The following is a 23,487-nucleotide window of genomic DNA, read 5'->3' as shown; positions in this document are numbered from 1 at the left end:
GATTTCCTCCATTAGGCTGCCTGTAGAGCATGCAGGGAATGTGAAGAGGTGCTGTTACACTGCTTGAGCTGAGCACAGTCGCTAGTACAACTGGTAGTGAAAACATCGAAGAGACAGAACGACAGAGAGGCAAAGAGAGGAGGGAGTCAGAGGCAGGACAGGGGGAACAGAGAGAGAGAAAGACAGAGCGGGGGATGGTGGAAAATAGAGGCACACACAGAGGACGATGACAGGAGGATTCAGAAACAATGGGGCCAAACTGGAGAAGCAGAAGACAGTTTCTGTCTTCCAGAGGATTGGAGAAGAAGCAGCCAGACCCCAGGCAGCAACACCTCCATATCTATTGCCTCCATTGGATAATGGTTCTGGCTGATAGCCCCCCCCCCCCCCCCCCCCAAACACACACACATACACACACGCCCAACAAACACCACCACCTCTATAACTATAGGCCCCACGGTGTGGATGAGAGGCTTCAGCACAGTCGAGCTGAAGGGAAATCGCCTTTGAGGCTGGCTGCTACCTGCGGCGAATTAGGCTCTATTGACCAGAGGAGATGACTCTGTGTGCTCCCGCCTGTTGGGGGCTTTAGAACTCCATACACACAAACACATATACACACACAAGCAGGTGACATGAAGGTGTACACAGCTGACTGGCTGTTTTGACACTGAGCTGAAGGCAGATTTGGCTGGCTGGCTTCACCTCAGCCTCCTCTTCCCTCGTCCCTCCCTCCCCTACCTGTATCCTTTTACTCAACACAGTGAAATTCTCGGCTGCACGGCCTGTCAGAGCAGTTGAGAGACAACCTGTGCTTAGTGTCCTTTCAGCACTAGCATTTAGCCGGCTGGGAGAAATTTCTGTCTCTATTCTGCACCAATACCCTTTTATTGCTATAACCCTTGTTTTTTCATGACTCACTGAGAAGACTCACAGAGGTGAAAGCAATAGTCACCAAAAAGATGCGTTCTAAATTTCTGGTTAAGTTTACGGTCTGAGGAAAATGAGCATGTGTCTATGTAGTGTGTAAATAATTATCATTGTGTCTTCCTTAAACATCTGGGTCTGGGTTGCTTGGCAAACCTCCAGAAGATTCCTAAAGAACTGTGGGGCCCTCTATAGGTTTCTCATTTCCAACATATGAAAGATGATAAAGATAAGATCCCAGTCTGCGTGGATGGCGAGTTTAGAATGCAGACAGAAATAAAATGAAAATGAATTGCTGCTCGACAGCATGACTTAAGATAAAAGGCTCGCGACTACAGCCAATAAATCAAAGAGGCATCTGCTCTAATCCAAGCACATTCCTTCAGCGTGTCAACTAACAACTGTATCTTGTCTACACCCCTCACTCAGGAGGGCTTCTTGTCATGGCTCGCTGGGATGTTGAGCTCCATGCTCTAGTTACAACGTGTACAATTAAATCTCTTTGAAGTTTTTTGATTTATTTTGTTGCTACCTGCTATCTGCGGTGAAACCGAGGGGGTAATTAACGCTAGGCTCGGTTAATACGAGGCTTGAACTAATACATTTGGCTTCCATTGGAGAGGGATTGCCCTGTGGCAAACTGGATGGGTTTTGGCTTACGGAGAGTGGTCTGGGGTGGGTTTGCTGAGCCAATGTCTGTGCTGCACGAGACAAAAAAGCTGTGCTGGCAATTGCTGAAAACTGTTTTTCTCAGCGAGCAGCGTCACAGAATGGAGCCATACATTAAAGAGCTTCATTAGCAAGAAATATTGTGAAAAGGACACAAGTAAAAGGGCTAAAATAATCCTGTTGGGAGGTTTCATTTCACGTCTATGATGAAAACTAATCCTCTTTCCTGTGTGTGAAAAAGAGGCTAATGTGAATGTGGGCTATACCTCCAAGGGAGATTCGTGCATAAACAATGCAGCCTCTCTGACCACTGCTGCTCCTGTGTACATAGCGTGTCAGCCCGTAATCCTGCCAGCAACACAATAATCTCATTACCTTTATGCAATAGCTTGGTTTAATTTGATCCAATGAAAGCTGGGAGGAATTAACCCGTAGGTATTAAAATGGACACTACTCTCAGGCAGTCACTTCTTCACAGAGATGTCTAAGTGGATAAGTTTATAAGCAGCTACTGTGAGGGATGGGTATTGATCTGTTGGTAGTGCTGCTACAGTCTTTCCATACCTTTTTGTGATTCATAGCATGGACCAAATATTTCTGTTTTCCACTGTGGCAACGCAGGGCTGACACCACTGAATGCCTTCCGCGTGCAATATTCCTTTGATTATGACAAAAGAAGCAAATCCCACGTTAGGGCTATATAGCAAAACCAGGACAGGATCCTTGATTATTATGTCTCTGCTGCACTCAGCCCAAGGGGAACCTTCAATTAGCTGTCACAGAGTGTGAGCGCATGGAGTGATATGCTCCAAAGTACCGCCAATAGTCAGGACAGACTTATTCATAACCTCTTTGTGTGATTCGACGCCCACACATTGTTGCACTTGAATGTATCTCGGTGGTTCTGTTATTACCGCTGGGGTTATAGGTCTGGGATTGATGACAGACAAACAGACAGGAATCCAGGAGAGGAAGAGGCGAGGGGAGCACGGCTTGCCGAGTGTTGTCAGAGCATATGCATACACGTAAGCACTCTGGAACACACACACACACACAATACCCACGCTCACACACACGGAGCCCAGATGAGACTTTTACCAGGACTCAGTAGTCATGCCGGGGTGACAAATGAAAACCGACAGTGTGTGTGTCTTTTATATTATGCTTAATGGCTTCACTTTCAGTAGGCACCGCATGGTTGTTCATCAGGGTAATGTTTCATACACATTACCAGGTGCTGTTTATCTTGCACGGGAGGAAAAAAAGGGGAAAGGGAACACACATTTAGCATTTGTTTCAGCTAATTTGCTGTGTAAAAAGTTAAAAGAATTATTAGATCTCGCTTGTCCCCTGCTCTGTCATGGAATAATCTCATAATGATGTGAAGCAACGCTGCTTAGGAGATTTACCTCTTTGTTCCCATTTTAGCAGAAGCCTTGCTCCGTGCTTAGGTAAAAGAATCGTGTCTTTTGTGCAGTGAGAAAAGTAGCTCCTGGGTGGTAATCACCTCTTAATGGAAGAGGAATAGCAAAAGTTAACAAGTCAGTGGAACCTCAAACAATTCAAAGTCTGTTTCTGTCATCAGAAGGGGGCCACGCTCTGGGGACAAAGATAATCTAGTGGATGGAAAATAAATGAATAACCCATCAGCTTTCAAGTCATTCGGCGCAGAGCGTAGGTTAATTGAAATAAGGTGTTGAACTGCGAAAAAAAAACAAAGTGTAAATTATTTCCTCTGCTAATGCCGCTGCAGAAATATCTCAGTTTCAAACACACATTTCACTCAGTCCTCTCTGGATGCAGCCTCGCCTCTGAGTTCATATGGAAATGGAGCTGTTCTTGAGTTTGAAATAGTGTGATGATTTATAATACGTTTGTGATGCATTTTGATATCTACCAATAATAACAATAATACACAAAGGAAATTGGATTACACGTCTTTCACTCTGCGCTGCATTTGTAGCTGTGGAGGGGAACACGGCGTATGATTGCTTGTGTATCAGCAGTAAATATGAAGAAAGCTGAGTGAAAATTCGTATAATTTCCCATGAGTCATGTCCTTGTGAGGGTGTGTACAGTATACGTCCATGTCTTAGGGAACAAAACCTAATAGCTGGATTATGTTATTTACTGCTGTCTCCAATATTTCTCTTTCCCACAATACAAACGCATTGATTCATATGGACAAAGGAAGGCAGGCAGGCAGAGTGCACTCCCACACACACACACACACACACACACAAGCACAGATACGCTTATAAACACATGTACACATTCATATACACCCTCACACACAGAATGACACCAAAGTACAGAGAACAGACACAGCAGCTGCCAGACTACAGCCTGCTTTTTTTCCTTCTCCTTGCAGCTTTCTCTGTACTGTACGTGCCTCAAATTTCAAGCATTAACTCTGAGTGTGCCAAGCAGACTGATATTTAATGCCGTGCGCGCAGGAGGATGTCTGTTTCAGAGGTGTCCGGATAAACACACAGATACATAAGCATGCAGGCGCGCAAACACAGCTGTGTGACGCGAAAAAGCACGCACACTCCAATATACACAGATTAGAGAAACACACATAGACACAATAATCAGGCCCGTGTGAAATAAATCTCCTCAAAGGCGTGTGTCAGGGAGTGATGGGGGACCATTGTGATGTCTGAGTAATAATTCTTTTAATACGCCTTGTTTCACAGTCAGACTGTAATCAAACAAGAGACTGTGGATCCCCTTGGCTATAGGGCTCAGTGCAACCATAATCACACCCCCCCCCTCCTCTCTCTTTTATGTAAAACAACTCTTTGTGACATTCTAAATCATAACCCCGGGTTTGCTGTTGCCCACATACTTGTACGCTGTCAGTGAAGATCATTTTGCCGCACTGTGTACAGTAGTTTTACATCAGCGGGTAAGACATTCCAGGAGAAGCGGTAACTAGCAGCATGGGAGTATGAGAAAACATGATCTCGAGGTGTGTTTTTTGGATAAGACGGGGGGAAACGTTCTTCCTTGTCTGGCAGCAACTGGCCGCCGTGTCTTACGAGGTGCCGCAGAGATCGCGATCAGATTTCAGAGGGAACAGGTGACCTCGCGACCTCATGTGCTGAGTGGCCTTTACTGCCACCAGACACTGGGTGGTTAGGTATTATCCCACGATGTAATATCAGAGACGTTGTGAACAAGACTGTAAATCCCCATCGTGGGATTTCCCCCCTTTTTATCGCCCCAGTTAAATTCACCCTGATATTGTAACCAGGAATGAGACCAGTGGGTCACGGCGTAGATGGAATAACGTCACAGTGTGTCATAAAATGCTGGTTAAAAAAGCTACATGGGAGGAATAAAGAATGGAAGCAGGCATATAGGGAGATCCTGTCGTCCAGCGGTGAAGATGAACACCTTTAGCTGGAAATACTCTCCTCAACAGTGCCCTAATATCCAAGAAGTTCCTCCCAGCTTACACAGTTCAGAACATTATCAGAAGGCTGGACAAGACTCTGGGATTTAGGAAGACCTTTAAGTGATATAAAGGAATTTTTGAATTAGCCTGTCACTGCAGGGTTTGAGGTTGGAGGTCACTTGAGGGGATTACTGCACATTTTCTGGGCTGGATTGTTGTGTATAGTGGGGTGTTTGATTTGGTCTGGTCCTGGCTGGCCTGGGCTTGTGTGGTCAGTCAACATGAGTGTGATTCTGCCAACAGTCAACAGGAGTTTAGATCAACAGGGGAAAAACGTGAGTGGGAAGTTGCTATTAACAACAACTTTCACTTAAATAGTTTACATAAGTAGCAGGATCTGGATCAATCATAAATAAGTGGAAATCATTTTTCAATGGAACTTGAAACACTGTTATAAACAGTGGATAGATCTTTCTGAATGACAAGACTGGGTATGTGATCCCTGATCTGCATGTGCGTGATGGCCGTCTTTGTCCTGTTGCTGTGTGTGAACGCTTTCCCAGAAGGCACAGCTTAGGATTTACTCAAATCCTGTCATTTAGTGTGCGCTGCTCTCCCTGGGCATGATTTGAACAGTCTTTAGGCCGACTGCAGGAGAGAAGCCAAACAGACGCATATACTGTATGTTTAGACACGCAGGCGCACAAATGCAAATATCCAGATTTAAGGCAGTGTTCGTGGATGATCATGGAAGAGGAGGACCACGAAAAACAGTGGGAGTCCAAAGGCGAATAAAGAGTGCACGAAAAATAATAAAAAAGACAAGAGAGATGGACAGAGGCAGCAATAGAGAGATAATGAAAGAGAGAGACAATAAGATGGAAGCAGACAGAGAAAGAAACAACAAGAATATGACAGGACAGAAAAACAAAAAGGGTGATTTTCCACATCAATACAGTCTCCTCTCACACTGCTGTGTCCACTTGGGTAGCTGACAGGGGGCTGGGGAGAGGGAGTTGGGGTGGGGGGGGTGGGGGGGGGGTTTGTTGTCAAGGCACACAAACAAATTGGCCGTTTTTAACACATCCTGATCCTTGCTCCTGCACCACCAGCGAGCGTAGGAGGGAGAAGTCTCCTGCCATTTTACCTGAGCACCTCAGATGGCTGTGAAAGCTTGATGTTGACGTTTAAAGCATCCATACCTCTCCTTGTCTCGCTCCGCTTTCCCTGCTTTCTCTCTAAATGTTGCCATGCACAAGTTGACCTCTATGTAAGCACCGCAGAAGACAGGAATGAATCATAGTGGTGCTTATTAGTGAGCTGTATATTCATCAGACTATAAGAGGTAGGCTCTCTGGGGTGACTGCTAATGCATATGACTCACAAGCATCTGTAACAGCTGAGCATTTTTGCATTGCAAAGCACTTTTATAACACACAAACTACAGGGCATTGTTTTGACCACATGCAGAGTTTTGTAAGCTAATTGGCAAGTCGCGTCAGTGAGCCCTACCTTATAATTTCAAACAAATTGGGTCATTCTCTTTCTTACAATCCCCACTCGCAAATGTATAATTTGAGGGTGCAGCAAAGATTGAAATTGTATGCAAATGTATTGACATTTCAACAATTAAAGAGGAGGTCTTGATTTGTGTGGGCGTTAACTGCAGCGCCGGGGGCTTTTATACGGAAGTGATTCAGAATCTAATTTTGCGACAAGGGATAAATAAAAGGTTTCCGAGGCTCACCTGTGTCCCATTGAGGCAGTGAATGGAGTCTGTTTGTGCACACTTCTGGTAAGAAATAGATTTTGATATGCTTACTCAGTGCTTTGAGGCCAAATATCAGAGCTTGGCATGAATAAACGGTCCATAGAACTGGGTGCATAATGGGTTTTCTCTGGGAATACCTCATTTAAATCAATTTAATCATCTCACTTACGAGACGCGACAAAGGAATATGTCTGTTTCTGAGCTCCTATATGCAAGGAGGAAAACAGACGCAGGGCCATGGTTACATGAGTAGATTACAGCGCTGCTGGTCGAAGCCAAGAGTGGGACTTACTGACCCATTTAATGTCTACTTCCAGTGGAGCCGCATGTTGGATGTGACCCCATCCACTCCCCCATAATCCTACAAGAGATGATCTTGCCTCGACATGAGCGATGTTATTGGACTTGACAAGAACCCAACTGTCTGCCACACAGTGTCCCAACATCACTTTGATGTGATTGCATTCCATGACGGAGCGAATCATGTGATAGAGCTGTTTGTGCACTTGAGAAATTCAGGAATAGTGGAGCAGGATGTACAGTGGACAGGCTTGAGATTCTCTTGAAGAGGAGGAATCAGTGGTTGAATTAAAAACCTGCAGATCCTTTTTTTTACTTTGACATAAAGTCAAACATTTAACACTGTTCTGGATCTGTATTGACAATTAGCCATGCTCTCTTGTACAAACAATGCTTTCTGCATGTGATGATTCAAGCAATGTTCTTTTCAACTCCTTTTCTCTTAAGCCAAGTGCTGCTCAAAACACGTACCTTCAACTTTTAACAGTACAAAAGCCTTCTGATAGCTTGTTTCAGTGCCCAGTGAAGCAGGCCCTGAAACGAGCATCGAGATATCACAGAGGGGGCATCCAGTGACAGCCAGAAAAAAGTGCCATCATTTATGTGTCAACATCAGCCATGTGGGAGGACAAGTTTATTGACATCTTGATGATCATCCTGGACCATTCTGCCTTGCACTCATCGACTGCAACTCAACATACATTAGTCAGCAGCAGGGCCAGGCTCACGTCTCATTTGTCAAGACGAGAGAACGGAGTCCTTGTTGACGTTAAAATAAAGATGTGTGAATACAGAAGCCCTAAGGAGCAAGTACAGTATGTCAGGCTGTGTGTGCTTCTAAACATAATCTACAGGAAAGGAAGTGGGCTCCTTTGGGTGCTTGGGAGGTCTGACTGTGTGAATAAACACTTGTAAAGTATATGTCTGTCTCACACACCCACACACACACACACACACACGCTAACCAGAATGTCGTCCTATTTCAGGGCGGATCCTGTTAAAGCCTCTGATTTCTCCATAAGTAATCAGTGTCCATTCGGCAAATGAATAAATCAATTGAGCATGCAGCCTGTCGATACACAGCTTATTCCAAGAATCCATAACAGCTAAGCAGAGAATAGAGGCTGCTGTGGAGGCTGTTGCTTGACTACTTAATAATCAGTTTACCATATACATAAACACATGACAGCATGTAAAGACATGCGCCAATTGTTTGCTATTAGACAGGCGAAAAGGTGACATTATGAGCACTTTTACAGCAGCTGCCTGGAATCAGCTCATTTGAATTCTCACTGTGTCACGTTATGTTTTGGGCATGACTTAAAATAAGGAAACACTTTTTGATTGTAGCATATTCCTCAACTGCTCTAAATTTACTTGTGATATGCAAATATTTAATTTTAAAAATCCCTTAGTATCTGTCTTTTTGGCTGCGGAGGAACTTCAAACAAACAATAAAAAAGAGGGAAACATTTTTTTATCTCATTCCCAATGATTTTTGCAATATTCTCTACTCAGCTCCCCCTCTGCATATTAATTTCGCTTCCCAACCTGGACTACTTTCTTTGTTACAGTAAAGCTCGCCTTGGTCTGGCTATAGACTGATGCTGTTCCACAGGCTGAACCCAATTTAGCAACCCCAGCCCACGTCCTGTCAATACAAAAGTGAACGAGCAAACACATTAATAAATACTGAGCTCTTGGATAATCTGTGGAAAAGTTGCTTGACCTCTGTGGCTCATCACTGACTGCGTTGAGCATTACGTGGACTTAGGACTCTGGGTGTGGAGGGGATTAGGATGATTACTGTTATTATATTCTCAGGGTAAGGACTATTGCAGGCCTAGGCTAGCCTCCCCTCAGCTCTTGACAGCTAAATTAAAAACATACGCTGCCGATGTGACCCCGGGTGATTGATCCTCCTCCCTTGTGTATGTCTTTCTCTCTTAGGCAGAACCTAGAATCCTTACACTCTTCCTACAGAGTGTGAAGTACTTTTTTTTTTTAATGGCCGATGGAGATTTGGAGTTTCAGCATCACTTGGGGAATGATCTAACCTTGCCCCAGGCCAGACTTTGCACCTGTCTGGGCATGTATGTTTCCAGAGGTGAAAGTATATCTCTCTCTCCCTGTCATACTCTCTCTAAAAAAAGGGATATGCTAGCAGGGGTCCCTTGAGCGTTAGCACCGGGACTCAGGGAACGCCCGGATGGTAAACCTCGCCAAATCCCCTAGATACTGATCCCTTATGATATGGTAACTGGCTTCGAGGTGTTGTTTACCACAGAGCCCCACTCACTCTACCCCCCCCAGAGATGCTTTCCTACACTCCAAAGCTTCCGTAACATATCTAGCACATATTAGATTCTAAATTAAAAATCAGTCAGCTGTGACACTTGATACATAGATGGGGAATACCAAAGGAATATCAAAGCGCACTTGACAGCAACTTAAATCCCGATTTCAGCAATGCAATTTAACAATACTGTCTGGGAAATAAATGATTGTGGTGGTGGTGTTAGGGGGGGCTGGCTTACCATGTGCTGGATCAGGTGGGCCAAACTCCAGGTTGTATCTCAGGATGTAAAAATTATTCCAAACATAAAGCTGGTTATCTCGCGGATTGTAATCCACAGCTGCAATGTACTGGTACTGGTTGGGAAAGTGAATATCAACATATTCCCCACGGTTCTGTTTGGTATTGTAAATGTAATCGATCAGACTCTTGCTGACCTCGCTTTCATTGTCTTCATAGGTGGAGCGGACCACATAGAGTACTCCACAAACCATGAAGGCATTGGAGGCTGAGCGCTTATCATAGGCAGTGTCCCAGGTAGCCTCGAATCGCAGTGTGTAGGGGTTCAACTGGCTGATCACGATCATGCCGTTGTTCTGCTCGGTGGCGTAGATCACCCACAGCCCGTTCTCATCTACCGCCAGGTCAATGTCTGTTTTACCGCCCCACTTGTAGGGCGACGTGTCGTGGTAGTTGGCGTTATTGATGATTGCCTCACCACTTTTAATTCGAGTTCGCAGGTCAAACTTGACAATGTTGCGGGTACGCTCCTTGTTGAAAAACACCGCCCCGTCGTAGACCACAAATCCAGTCCCATCCACCCGGTGGGGCAGCTTGTAGGTGATGGTTTGCCGGGCGTTTTGGAAGTCATCCAGGGAGGAATACTCAATGAGAGTGTCTGTCCTGTAAGGAGTCCAAGGCATGAAGTAGATTTTGTCGCCAGCTTGCAGTGGGTCTTTGCACCAGGCGCCGGCTTGTTGCTCCGCTTCAAATAGAAAGGAAGGATCACCAACAGCTTTCAGAGTCCCAGGACAAAGAAAAACTAGTAATGGGAGAAGAGTAGAACGAGAAACAGACACAGGTTACCATGTGAAAAGTAAAACCTTACAACACTATATGTAACATCCGTATAATCTCTAATGTCTTCATTTTGTTTTACAGGTTGTCCATGAGGAGTGGGGACAGACACACGTTAAAGAGTGGCCAAAACACAACTAACAGCTATAGCCAATATTCACAAGCAGTATAAGGATTTTGGTTTTGTGCATAGAAAGAAAAAAAGGATTAGGAAAGTTATTAAGCATAACGTTTAAATATATAAAGTAGTCTGTAACGAAAGGAAGCTTGGCCTCATAGACATTTACTGTTGGGAATAGAACACAAATGAGGGGAAATAGAACATAAACAAAACTTAACAAAACAATTGGTCCTGTAAACAAAACAAAATGCAGCCAACTAAAGTCACTTGGCAACAGACGGGAGAGGTTATGAGAGAGCAGGAGTCAGCGGAGTCTGCAAAATGTTTTTGTGTACTTAGACATGTCTCAGTTACACCGCCTACTCTACGGTATATACCTGAGAGGCTTGTCATTACGAAGTGGTGCAAATGTCACAACCATTAAAATTTAAAAAAAAAAACAAAAAAAAAAAAACAAAAAAAAAAACTTTCAGTAAGGGTCTCTTGAGGTGTTTTGGTTGGTGCTCTGAGGCGAAGGAGGCATAAGAATCAACAGAGAAAAGAGCAGCAAGTGGTCAGGTGAGAATAATGGGGAGAAGAGTGAGAAGGGCGGGGGCTTGAAGAGAAAAGGGACAGTAGAAAGCAACAGCTTGAAAAAAGGGCCAAGAAACACTGTTACCATGGCATGCTATGGAAAAGGGTTTGGAAGCCAGGCAATATGAGATTCTGCTGAGTAGCAAAAGCACCCAGGGAGAATGAAGAGAGGAAGCCCCTATGGACTGCAGCCAATATGCCCCCATTTACATCTTTTGGCTGCTTGTGTGCCGTGTTTTTTTTATGGCCAGCCTCACTTCCCTTGTTGCACTACACAGGCCGTTAACATTACACTTGGGGGGATTCTGAAGATAACGTCTGCGATGGGTTTGTAGGGGCCACCATGGGAAAATAGTTAGTTTACAACCAGATGCCACAAAACAAGGAGCTAGGGTTTGGATCGTGTCTGTTATTTACCTTTTTGCTCCACTTCTATTTTAAGCGTTGGAAGAGAGAATGAAAGGGGTGCAAGGGGAAAAAAAGAGATTAATATGAATTAACGGTCATTGCTACGATTACATATGCAGAAACACGTTATGAGACATGGACAAAAACGGGTAGACCTATTCAGAGAAAGCAGGAAAGTTGTAAGAAAGGTGACACACAGCCGTCAAGGTCCTGTCTTAGAAAAGGGGTTAGATTAGAACATCAAAAATAATCAATCGTCACAGTGGTGGATGGATTTTAGATTTGGATTGCTGACTGATTGCGAGTATGCACCATTGCAAATGGCATAACGTCTGACATTAACATATAAAATCTTTGATACTGGTTTGACACGTGGGCAAACATCAAACAAAGAAAGAGACTGATCTTGTTTGAATGAAAATTGTTTAAATAATTACATTACTTGAAACATTTTCAGTGACTTAAAGCCACCGTGCGGCTACTACGGTAAAATTTTATTTATTGCATCATTTTATTGATTCATTTTAATTGCAGTTTCACTTGTTTTATACTTCATGTGATTGCTACAGTGGTCTGTTTAAATCCACCCACCACCATAAACCAAACAGTAATCCAATTTTGTAATTAAAAGAAAAAAGAAAGTTAAATATTATTAGTAGTAGTTTGTTTAATATTTGAAATACATGTAGATTTGAATACAACTGCTATATAATTTTACTATTTTGGACAATATAACACCTTACGAATACCTACACAAGTCTCTATCTAACACTAATCATACAACCCCGATTCCAAAATGTCAGAACGCTGTGTAAAATTTAAACAGAAAGCAATAATCTGCAAATCCTTTCCGAAATAAATTCAATTGAATACACTAAAAAGACAAGATATTTAATATTCAAACTGATAAATATTATGGTTTTTGGTAAATATACACTCATTCTGAATTTGCAACACGTTCCAAAAAGTTGCCACAGAGGCATGTTTACCATGGCTTTACATCGTCTTTTCTATCAAAAACACTCAGTAAGTGTTTGGGAACTGATGACACTAATTGTTGTATTGAAAGTGAAATATCATTCTCAAGTGGGCTCCCCAGAATCTTCCAGATTTAAAGACTGTCAGTGTAAAGTGAAAATGGGCCAGTTCCCATTTCTTTATACAGGAAGGGTCTTAAAAACTAAGGTTTCTGCAAGTATTTAATACATTTCAAGTGCAGAGTTCAATCCTTAATTCCCTATTTTGATTTTTGATGGATTGAAACTTTATGATTTCCTTATCAGTGTAGGTTTATTCAGCAAATACCAATATCTGATCTAAATTTCATGCAAATAGCAGAATTGGAAAAATGTGTAATAGACATAATTTTGCGTGTTAAATTTTCATCTCAAAAAGGATTTGCAAATCATTGCATTCTGTCTATATTTGTTTTTCACAGCCTCCAAACTTTTTGGAATCCGGGTTGTACTTTGCCACTTTTACAATTATGAAGCCACATGTACATAGAAAAACAAACACTAGCTGTGGCCTTCTCAAGGAAGCAGGTAATCAGAATAAGTCACTGAAGCACAATACATTAATATAGCTTATGTGCACTCACTGTTGAAATGTGCATTTAATTCCACAGAACAACGCTGCACTTAATTTGTTACTTTGTGCTTTCTGATACAAGCCTGCTGTAAATTAGCCAACGTGCACATTCAAACAAGGCACCTGTGCTAAGAAGCATCACCAAATCCATTCATCTGAGATGTTAATGGCTGCTTTATGGAACCATAATAAGACTTAAAAAGTTACAAAATAAAAAATAAAAAATTTCATTGCATGAAAATCACCAGCTCAGTTTTAGCTGCAACAAGAATTAAGATTTCTAGAGACATATTTATAACAAATATAAAACTATTTTTCAGAAAAGACATTTCTCAGACACGTCTAAAGCCTGGGTCAGACTACAAGACTGTTCAACAAGTCACGTCTTTCCCAACTGGGACAGCTCAGATAAACAGTCCATCTGCTTGCTGTTCAATCAGCAGGTTGTTGACCAAATGTGAGGGGATAAAGACGGGTATCACAGAGAAGTTATTCCGTCATTCAATGACTCGACTTCTTACTGTGTGTCCAGAAAAGCTCAAGCAGAAATAACAAGATGAGATAATACCAATGTATTATGAGGTACTGACGCTACAGTGTGTATTTAAAGATATACTACGCAAGGTTTTCCTAAAAAACACAGCTCTGTCTCCAAGAAATTGAATTTATATACAACTAATTTGAAACAGCAAATGCATTTTGAGGAAAACGTAATAGGGAGCACTTTTTGTATTAACATAATAAGAAAATGTCGCTGATTAACATATCTGGCAAGTCTCAAAAATGTTGATAATCAAGGTATCAGCAAAATGTTCACTGACAACACATGTCAGTTGTTTTCTGCAAAAATAGGCAGTCTTGCAATACACTATCCACTTGAAGTGACTACGGCATTAATTTTTAAAATTCCTTTTTGATTAAAATTTAACTGAAATCGTGACCTTTCTGCAACCTCAACCTAAGTTGTTGCCTAAACTTCAGACAGGAGTCTGGAAGCAAACCTGAAGTTCTAGTGTCAAAGTCACTTTGGAGGCCCTTTGTACATGCACCATCCTCCTCAATCATCTCCTTTCAATCGTTGTCTATAAACATATTCCAGGCAGCGATTACATTGCCACAACGACGTCATTAAGAGAGCAGTTTAGCAACATACAAATGTAATTTCAAGGAGACAAGATTGAAAAAACTATGTATAGATTCACACAGAAGTAATCCCTGTTCATCATCACTTATGACCCACAAGAAATGTGTGTCAGTGTATTTATCTGCAGAGACTCTGCTTGTATTTTCTTATTTATTTCTATTTTTGCTGTCTTCAGGGCGTTTCTGTGCACAGCACACAGGTGAGGTCAGGACTTTACAAAAAGGTGGCGACCAACTGCCAGACGGTAGGCAGCACACATACAAGAAGAAGCTATAAAAATCATGAACAGAGAGTAGAGAAACTCGAATGTAACGAACAAGAGTGAACCTGAGGTTGGCTTTCACTTTCACTGGCAATATTGCTTACAAACAATAACCGAAAATTATTAAAAAGTATTTTATCAATGCAGATTGATTCAAGGACATTGCTTTTAAATATTATGTATTAGCAACTCTTTACTGATGCAGACGTTCATCTCCCAAGTACAGGCTGCCTGCGTCAGTTCTTTTGCCCTTGCTCTACACTTTTATTGGTTTTTGTCTTTCTCAGATTTCAGTCTCAGATGGTTTCATGAGACAAAGGCTCGACCACAGTGGGCCTGCGAGGATCAATGTTGAAATACTAAATGTACACATTTTGGGCCAGTTTGCGCCGTGGGATAATGTGAGCAATCATAAATTAGGTTCCCCTCAAGCTCCAATTAGTGCAGGTTCGTATTACAGTTTAAGTTTTATAATTGTCAAGTCTGACCTAGGCTTCAGTGGCACATTAAAAAAAAAAAAAAAAAGCAGAAACTAGAGATTCACAAGGATCTGTAAATGAATGCACGCCCTTCTGCAGAAGAAATTCAAGTGTGTTGCGGCTAACTACGAGATCAAATACGGAGGACAGGAAGCAAACAAATGAACAAAAAAAGTTGATTTCTCAGATGCTGCCTCGGCCACATGAAACAGAGGAGGCGAGAAGTGGACAGAGAGAGATGGCGTGAAGGAAACCTGGAAAGGAAAGGAGAACACATGACGAAAGACCTGATGGCGTTAGTAGAGATGTAAAAAATAGAAATAACAATCAGTGTGATCAGAAATCAGTCAGTGGATGAAGAGAGTGAGTCAGATAGCCGAGGAGGTTTCCTGCAGATTGCACAGGGGGAAGGGAAGAGAGTCAGTCACTTATAATAATATAGCAACATTAAAAACAAACAAACATGAGACACATGCCAACTCACACTAACCCCAGACACCCTAAACTTTCTCCGCTAGACTTTAACGACTTTCTATGGATCTCCTGCTTTCTATGACTTGTTGCTAATCAAATTATAATGAGTATTAACAATCACTATTAACAATAAGGTGTCCCGTCTTGATATGAATGGATGTCTGCCGTCAACTGCAGATTCAGCTAGTGACTTCAGTGTTTAATTTAAATTGAAGCATCATGTAAGCTACACTGAACAAACAAGGATAAAAACTGAACACAGAAACAAAAACACCAAAGGGGACCCAAATATCATGTTTTTACAGCTTAACTTTTCATAATCTAGCCATCACTGTCACATGGAGCTGGGGGTTTAGTGGCATTAGAATGTGATGAAAAATGAGAATATTAGCATTGAGGGCTCTTTATGCCCACTGGCAGCGACTCTACTGTTCTGCAGGGGACAGCTTTTTTCTTTTATAAAATAGCTTGCACAGAGCAGTCTTCATAAAGAAACATCACTGCTTTTATGTTGCCCTATTCATGTAATTACTAGAGCCAATTCAGAGGGTGACTCAGTGCCAGGTGAAGGCAAAATTTACATCCTTGGCTAGAACATGAAGATAATGTTGCTAATGAGGGCGGTTCATGACAAGAACCAAATTATGAAGCCAAGAGGATGAGAATGGTGGAAATGTAGGCAACTTGTTGCAAAGGCCACTTGCACAGAAGTGAAAAATCCAAAAAATTGCTTGTGTGATTATGCAAAGGCTCAGACAATAGGACGGATTAATTGCCACATTACATTCAGTCGGTTATAGAGACAGGAAACAACTGTTTATCATATTATGTTATTAAACTGCTGGTTGTATTTCATGGCACAGATAGACTTTGAGGGGCAGCGGCTACTGGTCAAAATGAGGACACTGTCTGCGGTCCCGTCGTTGATCAGCTTAATGGGGATTTAATATGTTGTCTTGCAAAACAACTTCTCAAGTCTTGTATCCCGGCAAATCCAGGGGATCCTAAGCTCCTGGACCACTGCAGTGTTTTTTAATCACAAATCTTGGTATTTGGCATATGATCTATTCCATCTGAAAACTAGAAAACTGCGGCTATCCCATCTCAAAACTGTAGTAAGGCTTTGCTCTGGTGTGGAGAAGCTCAGTAAATCTTCCCCTATGATTGCCTTTCTCTGCGTTAGTCTGACTCTACAGAATGATCTTGGGTATATGGATTTTATTTTGGGGGGGAAGAGGAGACACAGGATTGGTTAGGGGGAGAAAACATGACACGAAACTTGCCTATATATCACAATCTATCACAGTTTACAACAGGACTTGAGTGGGAAAGGCTGGACTGGGCTTGTGTGGACTGACTGATCAGACTGGGAGAACACTAATCACTTACCAGGGCAGTTGCGATAGGATACATTCTGTGTTCTTGGTCCTATTCTGGTTGGGCATGGACCTTGAGAAGCAAAAAGACGGGGCTACAGACATGCATGTTTGAAACTGCTTTGAGTGAAGTGAGGACCTGTTTGGAATTTTATGTTAGATAGACTTTGCCAGGACTGAGAGTCCTTGGGAAGATTATTTTTCACCGCACTACACCGGCCTTGACTGTTTCCTTGGTGCAAGAAGGAGGCAAAAGACAATCATAACAGTGGGTGGACATGAGTGCACCTTGAGGCTAATCCTACTATTAGGTTTGAGGTAACACAGCAAGACATAATCGATACTTCACTTAACTATGAGGCAAGTAAAAAAAGAGAAGCAAAAAAAAAAACAAGCAGCTTGGTGTTTAAAAAGCTACAGGATTTGGCTTTGCTCAATAAGGTGGACTCAAATGCTCATTACAGCTTATTCCATTTTTAATTACAGGTCCTCAAAGCCTCTGAGAGGTTAACCTTTAAGTTGTAATGAGTTTCACCATCTAATGATGTTCACTAATGCACTCTGATTCTACACTGAGGGGAACAGCTGAGACAGGTACACTGGTAATGAGCAATGTAGGAGAAAAGTGTTGTATGAATGTAAAAAGTACCGTAGAATAAAGATGCATTATTAATATTTGGGCTAAACTTCGCCTTTCGAGTTGATTCGAGAGTGAAACACATCTCAAGACATCAGTGTGCAAAATACTCATTTGAATCCACAAGAGCTGCCAAATACTATCTTCCCATCACTCCCACTCTAATTATTTCAGTTCCACCTGATTAGTGATTCTGGCAATTCATCTAAATCTTTGTCATTAATCAGTTTGTAAAGGTTACATGGGGGAATTTCCTTCACAAATTGCAAATGAACATGGCAGCTTAAAGGACAAAGGGGAATTTTAATTCAAAGGGCAATCTAAAGATTGTTTGGGAGCAATGAATATTTTAGCATCCAAGGAGCAGGCAAAATGTTAACACTATCTCTTTAGATGAAATATTACGCTGTTGACTTACGAGTGGAGCCATTCTGTTCTGTTACATAATGAAACATCTGTTAACATATTGCAACACCTGTTGTATGGATGTATATTAAGCCATCAAGGTGAGCTGTGTTTTGCGCCTGATAGACTTCTCCGTGCAAGACTTGAGTAATGAAACACCCGCTTGCCATCGCGGAGAGTCAGCATGACTTCCTCTACCCTCCCTCTATTCTGCTACCTCATAACCAGGCTCGTCGATCGGCTGGAAACACAGCGAGCACATCAATAATGAAGGCAGTACAGAAAGAGGACCAAAGGGCTTTACAGGTCATATTTCATGAAAAGTTCATGGTGTGACACAGATGGAAGAAGAGACAGAGGAAAATGGTGCTGGAAGGTGTTGCAGACAAAGAGAGGAGACTGTCTGGACAAGGCAGTGGGAGGAAATGGGACAGGATACGGTATGATACAGACGAGAGAGAGAAGAGAGACAGAGAGAGGGCAGAGGAGAAGAGGGTGAGAGTGTCGGGGAAAAGGGAGGAGGGACAGTTTTCAATTCATGACAGAAGGGTCAAACTTACTGTAGGGCACACACTCATACTGGACCTCCAGGTACTTATAGGTCCCTGGGCAGGGGTCAGGGAAGACATCTGAACCCGTTATCACAATGCACTGGGTCCGATTGTTGCATCTGAGAAGGGGACAAAAAGAAACAGAAACAAATTTAGCAACAATAACTCGAGTGCCTTTTGAGGCAAATCAAAGAAACGCACAAATGTTAAAACACTGCATTCATGTGGAGCACAGAAATGTAAAAACACGTTTTCTTAACTCGTGCTCAGGCTGCGAAATAAAATATTCTAATTCCCCAACAAAGGAGCACCTACATTACTGCGCGGCAGTGTTAGCAATAAAGTCAGGGCCAACTTCATTGCTTTTCACTCAGCATTTGCCTATTTGTTCTTCTCCGCTATATGTTTCGTGTAAAAGAGTTCCTTTGTGTGCCGTGCTATTTTGTGTGTCTTTAACAAGAGCTTGGATAATCTGTCTGAACGTGTATCAAATCAAATCCAAGTGTGTGTGTGTGTGTGTGTGTGTGTGTGTGTGTGTGTCCCCAAGTGCAGTGAAAAAGCTGTCTTTTGGGTCAGTGATTAGGGTTAGGGTTAGGTAAGTAGTGGTTAGAAAATGAATGTAAGTCTATGTAATTTACCCAAAAGTGACCTTAGTAAATGTGTGTATGTGTTGTTAAACATATCAGCACTCTCTTAAACTTAGAGCTCTGTGAATAAAATAAAATGTGCAATTAAATCAAATGAACACAAACAACACAGATCAATGCAACACATCCTGGTGGATACAGATAAAGACTTATTCACACTGGACTACAATTGCACGGCAGCCTCATGCGATTTTGGATTTTGACCCCCCGCATCTGTGTTTGGTGGGGCGCATTTGCACGGGACAAACAAAGTCTGTGTTCCTCTCAAATGTCCCAATTTATCGATTTGAGCATGCTCGTTCTCTGAGTGGATCGACATGCTGAGTGGCTAGATTAGACTCTTGAATTTGCACCCAAAATGCCACCAAAGGTCTCATTAATGTTTTCCACTACAGCCTCCATGATTTCTCGATCTGGAAGAGCAGAAAATACCAAAATACTAATTAAGGCATCCAATCAAAAAAAAAAAAAAAGAAAATTTTTTTTTATCAGAATCAGCTCAGTGTTTAGCAAAATGTGTGTTATGTTTTTTTTGTTTTTTTTTTTTTAAACATCATGAACAGAGATAGCCTATATATAATTATTATAACTGGCATGGAGGAGCTGTCATATATGTATACATTTTGTTTTTCATTTCACCAACCATGCGAAGCAGTGTCAAAAGTTAATTTCGGGCTCTGCCTTTAACATCTGGAGAGCAGACATTCTAATTGGGCCTGTGGTGTGCTGTGAAGCCCGGGGAATTGCGGGTGACCGCCCTTTCCCTGTACTGAAATCATGATAATGACATCTATACCCCCAGCAAGCCATCTTTGCTACCAAGGGGACTTAAAATTCTATTGGCAATGTGAGGAGCCAGATCAATAACTCTGTTCTGCTGATTTAGCAGGGACCAGAGGTAATATTTGTTTCTTCTTATCATAGACCAGTGAGCCCATTTACAGCAGATCATTGGAAAATGTATTACTGGTTGCACTGTATTGTGCTTTGGGTTTTGCTTTTGTTTTGGGCCGCTGAGGTAATCACCGCTCTGTGTCCAAATGTTATTAATATAATATTAGGTAGCGCGCTGGAACAGTGGAGAGTTGCTTACTGTTGGGATGTATAGCATTGAACAAACGCACGGGGGGCTGGAAATTGTTTAGGTTCTAGATTGAAAGCAACCACATTTTAGCTGCATACCATGAATGCATGCAGTGTGATACGCTTTACAGCACAAAACATCATTCAGCAACTTAAACAAACGGCTCCTGTGTTCAAATAAAAAAAACACTAAATCACAATAACAACAGGGAACAGAATTAGCCATTACTTTTTTTTTAAAGCACAAAAGCAATTCACCTCCCTCCTCCTCCTGTGCTATTTCTCCCAAACGGCACACATGCCAATTAAAATAGTTCACACATTTCTTCCAAATACATTTAATAGAAAACACTTTTAATTTCACCACAAAAAAAAAGTTGCTTTTGGCAATGTTAAAACAGTGCATTATATTATAGAGCTTTAATGACACATATTTGTGTCTGTATCCGCGCGTGTGCATGTGTGTTTAGCGAAGGTCTCAAGGGGCATTTCTCTTTATTAATGACCTTCACGTGTGATAACAGATGAGAATATCAGCATATTATATTTGTTTTTATGGAAATGAATTACTGTTTTGGAATTAAAACATGCACCTCATGCTGGGCATATAATATGCTGCTTGTTTTTGCGGGTAATATTTCATGACTCTGCAGCACTTTCCATATATTATATGGTCACTTTGATGATTCTGTCCCTTTGCTCATGCATAAGCATATCATGCAGGAGCAATATAAATTACAGTGCTTTATCTAACAGATTCCGATGAGACCGGGAAATGACTGCCTGGTTTATATTAGGCATATGAAACAGAATGATATCAAAAATAAAATTCATGACACTAATGAGACATAGGCCTGCCATCGTTTCTCAGGCAAATGTATTAAACAACAGGACATAAGCACTGGGGAAAAAACACCTCATATTTCTTTTGAAACAATGTTGACATAAGTGTTGATAGCTCTTTCTGATATATTGCCCTAATTTTAGAGCTGTGGAGGAGAGGCGCCCTGATCTATGGGATTGTGTGACTCTGATTTCTCTCATCTGTGAAACCTTGGGCATCTCCTGAGACCAATTGAAAAAGCCCTAATGACTTCTCCCATGCATAGTCCTAGCCCTCAATTTGAGGCAGAGCATGTAATTGAAATTCCTCCCATAAAAAGTTCAGCATTTGGGCCTGCCAGGGCACAGGTCTCAAAGTGCACACTAATTAAATACATGTAAAATATGATATCTCTGACTATCTTTTGATAGTCTGAGGCGATATAGTAATTAATCATGTACATAATGAATATTAAGTCAAAGGAATCATTTCTCCACTTTCCTCCAGAGTGAAACATTCTATTTCTATAAATACCTTGACTTCTCAACAAGATTTACTTTTACTGAAGCAAAAGTGGAGAAAGGACTCATTTATTTTATCCTGTAATGCAAGAGAAAGAATAATTAGCTGGTTGAAAAAGGAGCTCAAGTACTTCACTTTAAAATTGTTGGAAGCTATAATTTATTAGGAGCAACATCACCCAGTTGTTTGCTAATATTCTCTATATGAAAAAATATACAGTGCCTTATTTATTTATTTATTTATCATTGAGAAATTGGTGCAAGTGTTAAAAAACAAAAATAAGAACCTTACAGAGCTACACACCCTGAATATGACTCAATATGTGGTTTAAAATTGGCTAAAATTCTAAAGCTGTATCCACCTATCATTACTTTATGGTATATTAATTTTAAATTAAACAATAGTAAGAATTTTCAGTGTCAAAAATAGTCCTAATGTCATTTTTTTAATGAGGTAAGACTAAAATTAGGGCAGAATGGAGCCGCTCTCTGCTGTGATTGCCTCCATTTCCCCGACCGGCCTGTTAATCACACTGAAGTATTCCAAATGTAATCCCATCACATCTCTGACCTTTTGGGAGAGGCAGACATCAGTACAATTAGAGTGTCACCAAAAATGCTGCTTGGATTTGATGCAAATCTCCTTTAAAAATGAGCACTCCCTGCTGACAGCGGGGAAGGGGTGTGATAAGATGCCAACAAGGTGTAACTGATAGCACTCCTGATACCATGTATCCACATGCAATTTAACCTTTTCCACTGCCGTCATAAAGCATGTCAGAGGAATAATTGGACATGAAGATAATGTGCTAAATGAATAATAAATTGCCTTGAGCATAAAAAATTCTACAAACTCTATTTCCAGTAACAAAAGTAGTAAAAGGCGTTGCCTAGTTCTAAAGCCCAGGTAAACCATACAGACTGTAACCTAGATCTGTTTATCACTGATCCATCTCCAAATACACATACAACAGCATTTTAATCAATGCTGCTGTGCACAGTCAATCAGTGTACTGTAAGCCTGCAACTCGGCTTTCCTTGGGTGTACTACTCTAACCTCTCGAAATCTAAGCTTAACCCCACTACTTCAACAAAATGCACAAATGTGCTGTATTTAGAAGGGCTTGGCGATATGTCTTAAAAATTATATCGCGATATTTTAGGCTATACCTCGATACACAATACATATCTTGATATTTTTTAGGTCATTAATGCTAGGACAGGGAGACAAAATAGGACAAGAGAACAATATTTCTGACTACAAACCCTCTCTGATGCGACAAAATTGTAGAATGACTTTTGTTTTTTTTTGGTCAGAAAATATAAACACAATGAGATTTTTGATCAATAATCACCAGTAATGTGGCTGTGACGAATAAGAGAGTTAAGGCAAATGTTAAAACAAATAGAAAAGTCTGGTAATTTGACACATTTACATCACTTTGCTATAATGAAGCCCTTAAAATGAGGAAAAAACACCATTTATAGCATATCACGATACTACAATATCCAAAATCTAAGACGATATATAGTTTCATATTTCGGTAATGATATAATACCTTCATATTGCCCAGCCCTAGTATTTAGTGAGGCAGATGTGCTGGCTGATATTAACTTATCACAAATATATGGATATCAGCAGGTATGTCAGCCAATAGGTACCATAGAAATTGCAGTACAGATACAGATATGTCACACGTATTTATTTTTTTAACTGTAAAATCTTCTCAATTGGCCAATCATCTGACTACGGAATTTTCAAACTCTCAAATACCAATAGGTGGATGGGCATGGGTTCTTGAGTACTTGATTTGGATGTCAGTATTGTTCAATATTTAAAGCAATTCCTTTTTTTTTTTTGCTTCACTAAAGAAAAAATAAATAAATATGAACATAAATTGATCCTATTATTTATTTTAAGTTTACATTTTTTGGATGGAAAGCAGTGAT

The 23,487-nt window shown here is 41.2% G+C and overlaps 1 protein-coding gene across 26 annotated transcripts in view; it reads right to left on the bottom strand.

Annotated features, from left to right (window-relative positions):
• Positions 1–23,487, bottom strand: part of adgrl2a (adhesion G protein-coupled receptor L2a) — a 105,892-nt gene that overhangs the window by 27,397 nt on the left and 55,008 nt on the right. For all 26 annotated transcript variants that reach the window (XR_007450178.1, XM_049587267.1, XM_049587268.1 and 23 more), the window contains exons 4-5: positions 18,473–18,582; positions 9,608–10,408 (exon numbers count right to left, since the gene is read on the bottom strand). Coding sequence is in view for 25 of the 26 variants with exons in the window: in XM_049587267.1 (XP_049443224.1) it covers positions 9,608–10,408; positions 18,473–18,582 (911 nt within the window). In the remaining variant the exon portion in view is untranslated. The remainder of the gene's footprint in view (positions 1–9,607; positions 10,409–18,472; positions 18,583–23,487) is intronic.

This window comes from Epinephelus fuscoguttatus, linkage group LG10, assembly GCF_011397635.1.
Source record: "Epinephelus fuscoguttatus linkage group LG10, E.fuscoguttatus.final_Chr_v1".
Taxonomy (NCBI): Eukaryota; Metazoa; Chordata; class Actinopteri; order Perciformes; family Serranidae; genus Epinephelus; species Epinephelus fuscoguttatus.
Note: the sequence above shows the minus strand (reverse complement) of the source record. Positions and strands in the feature narration are given on the sequence as shown.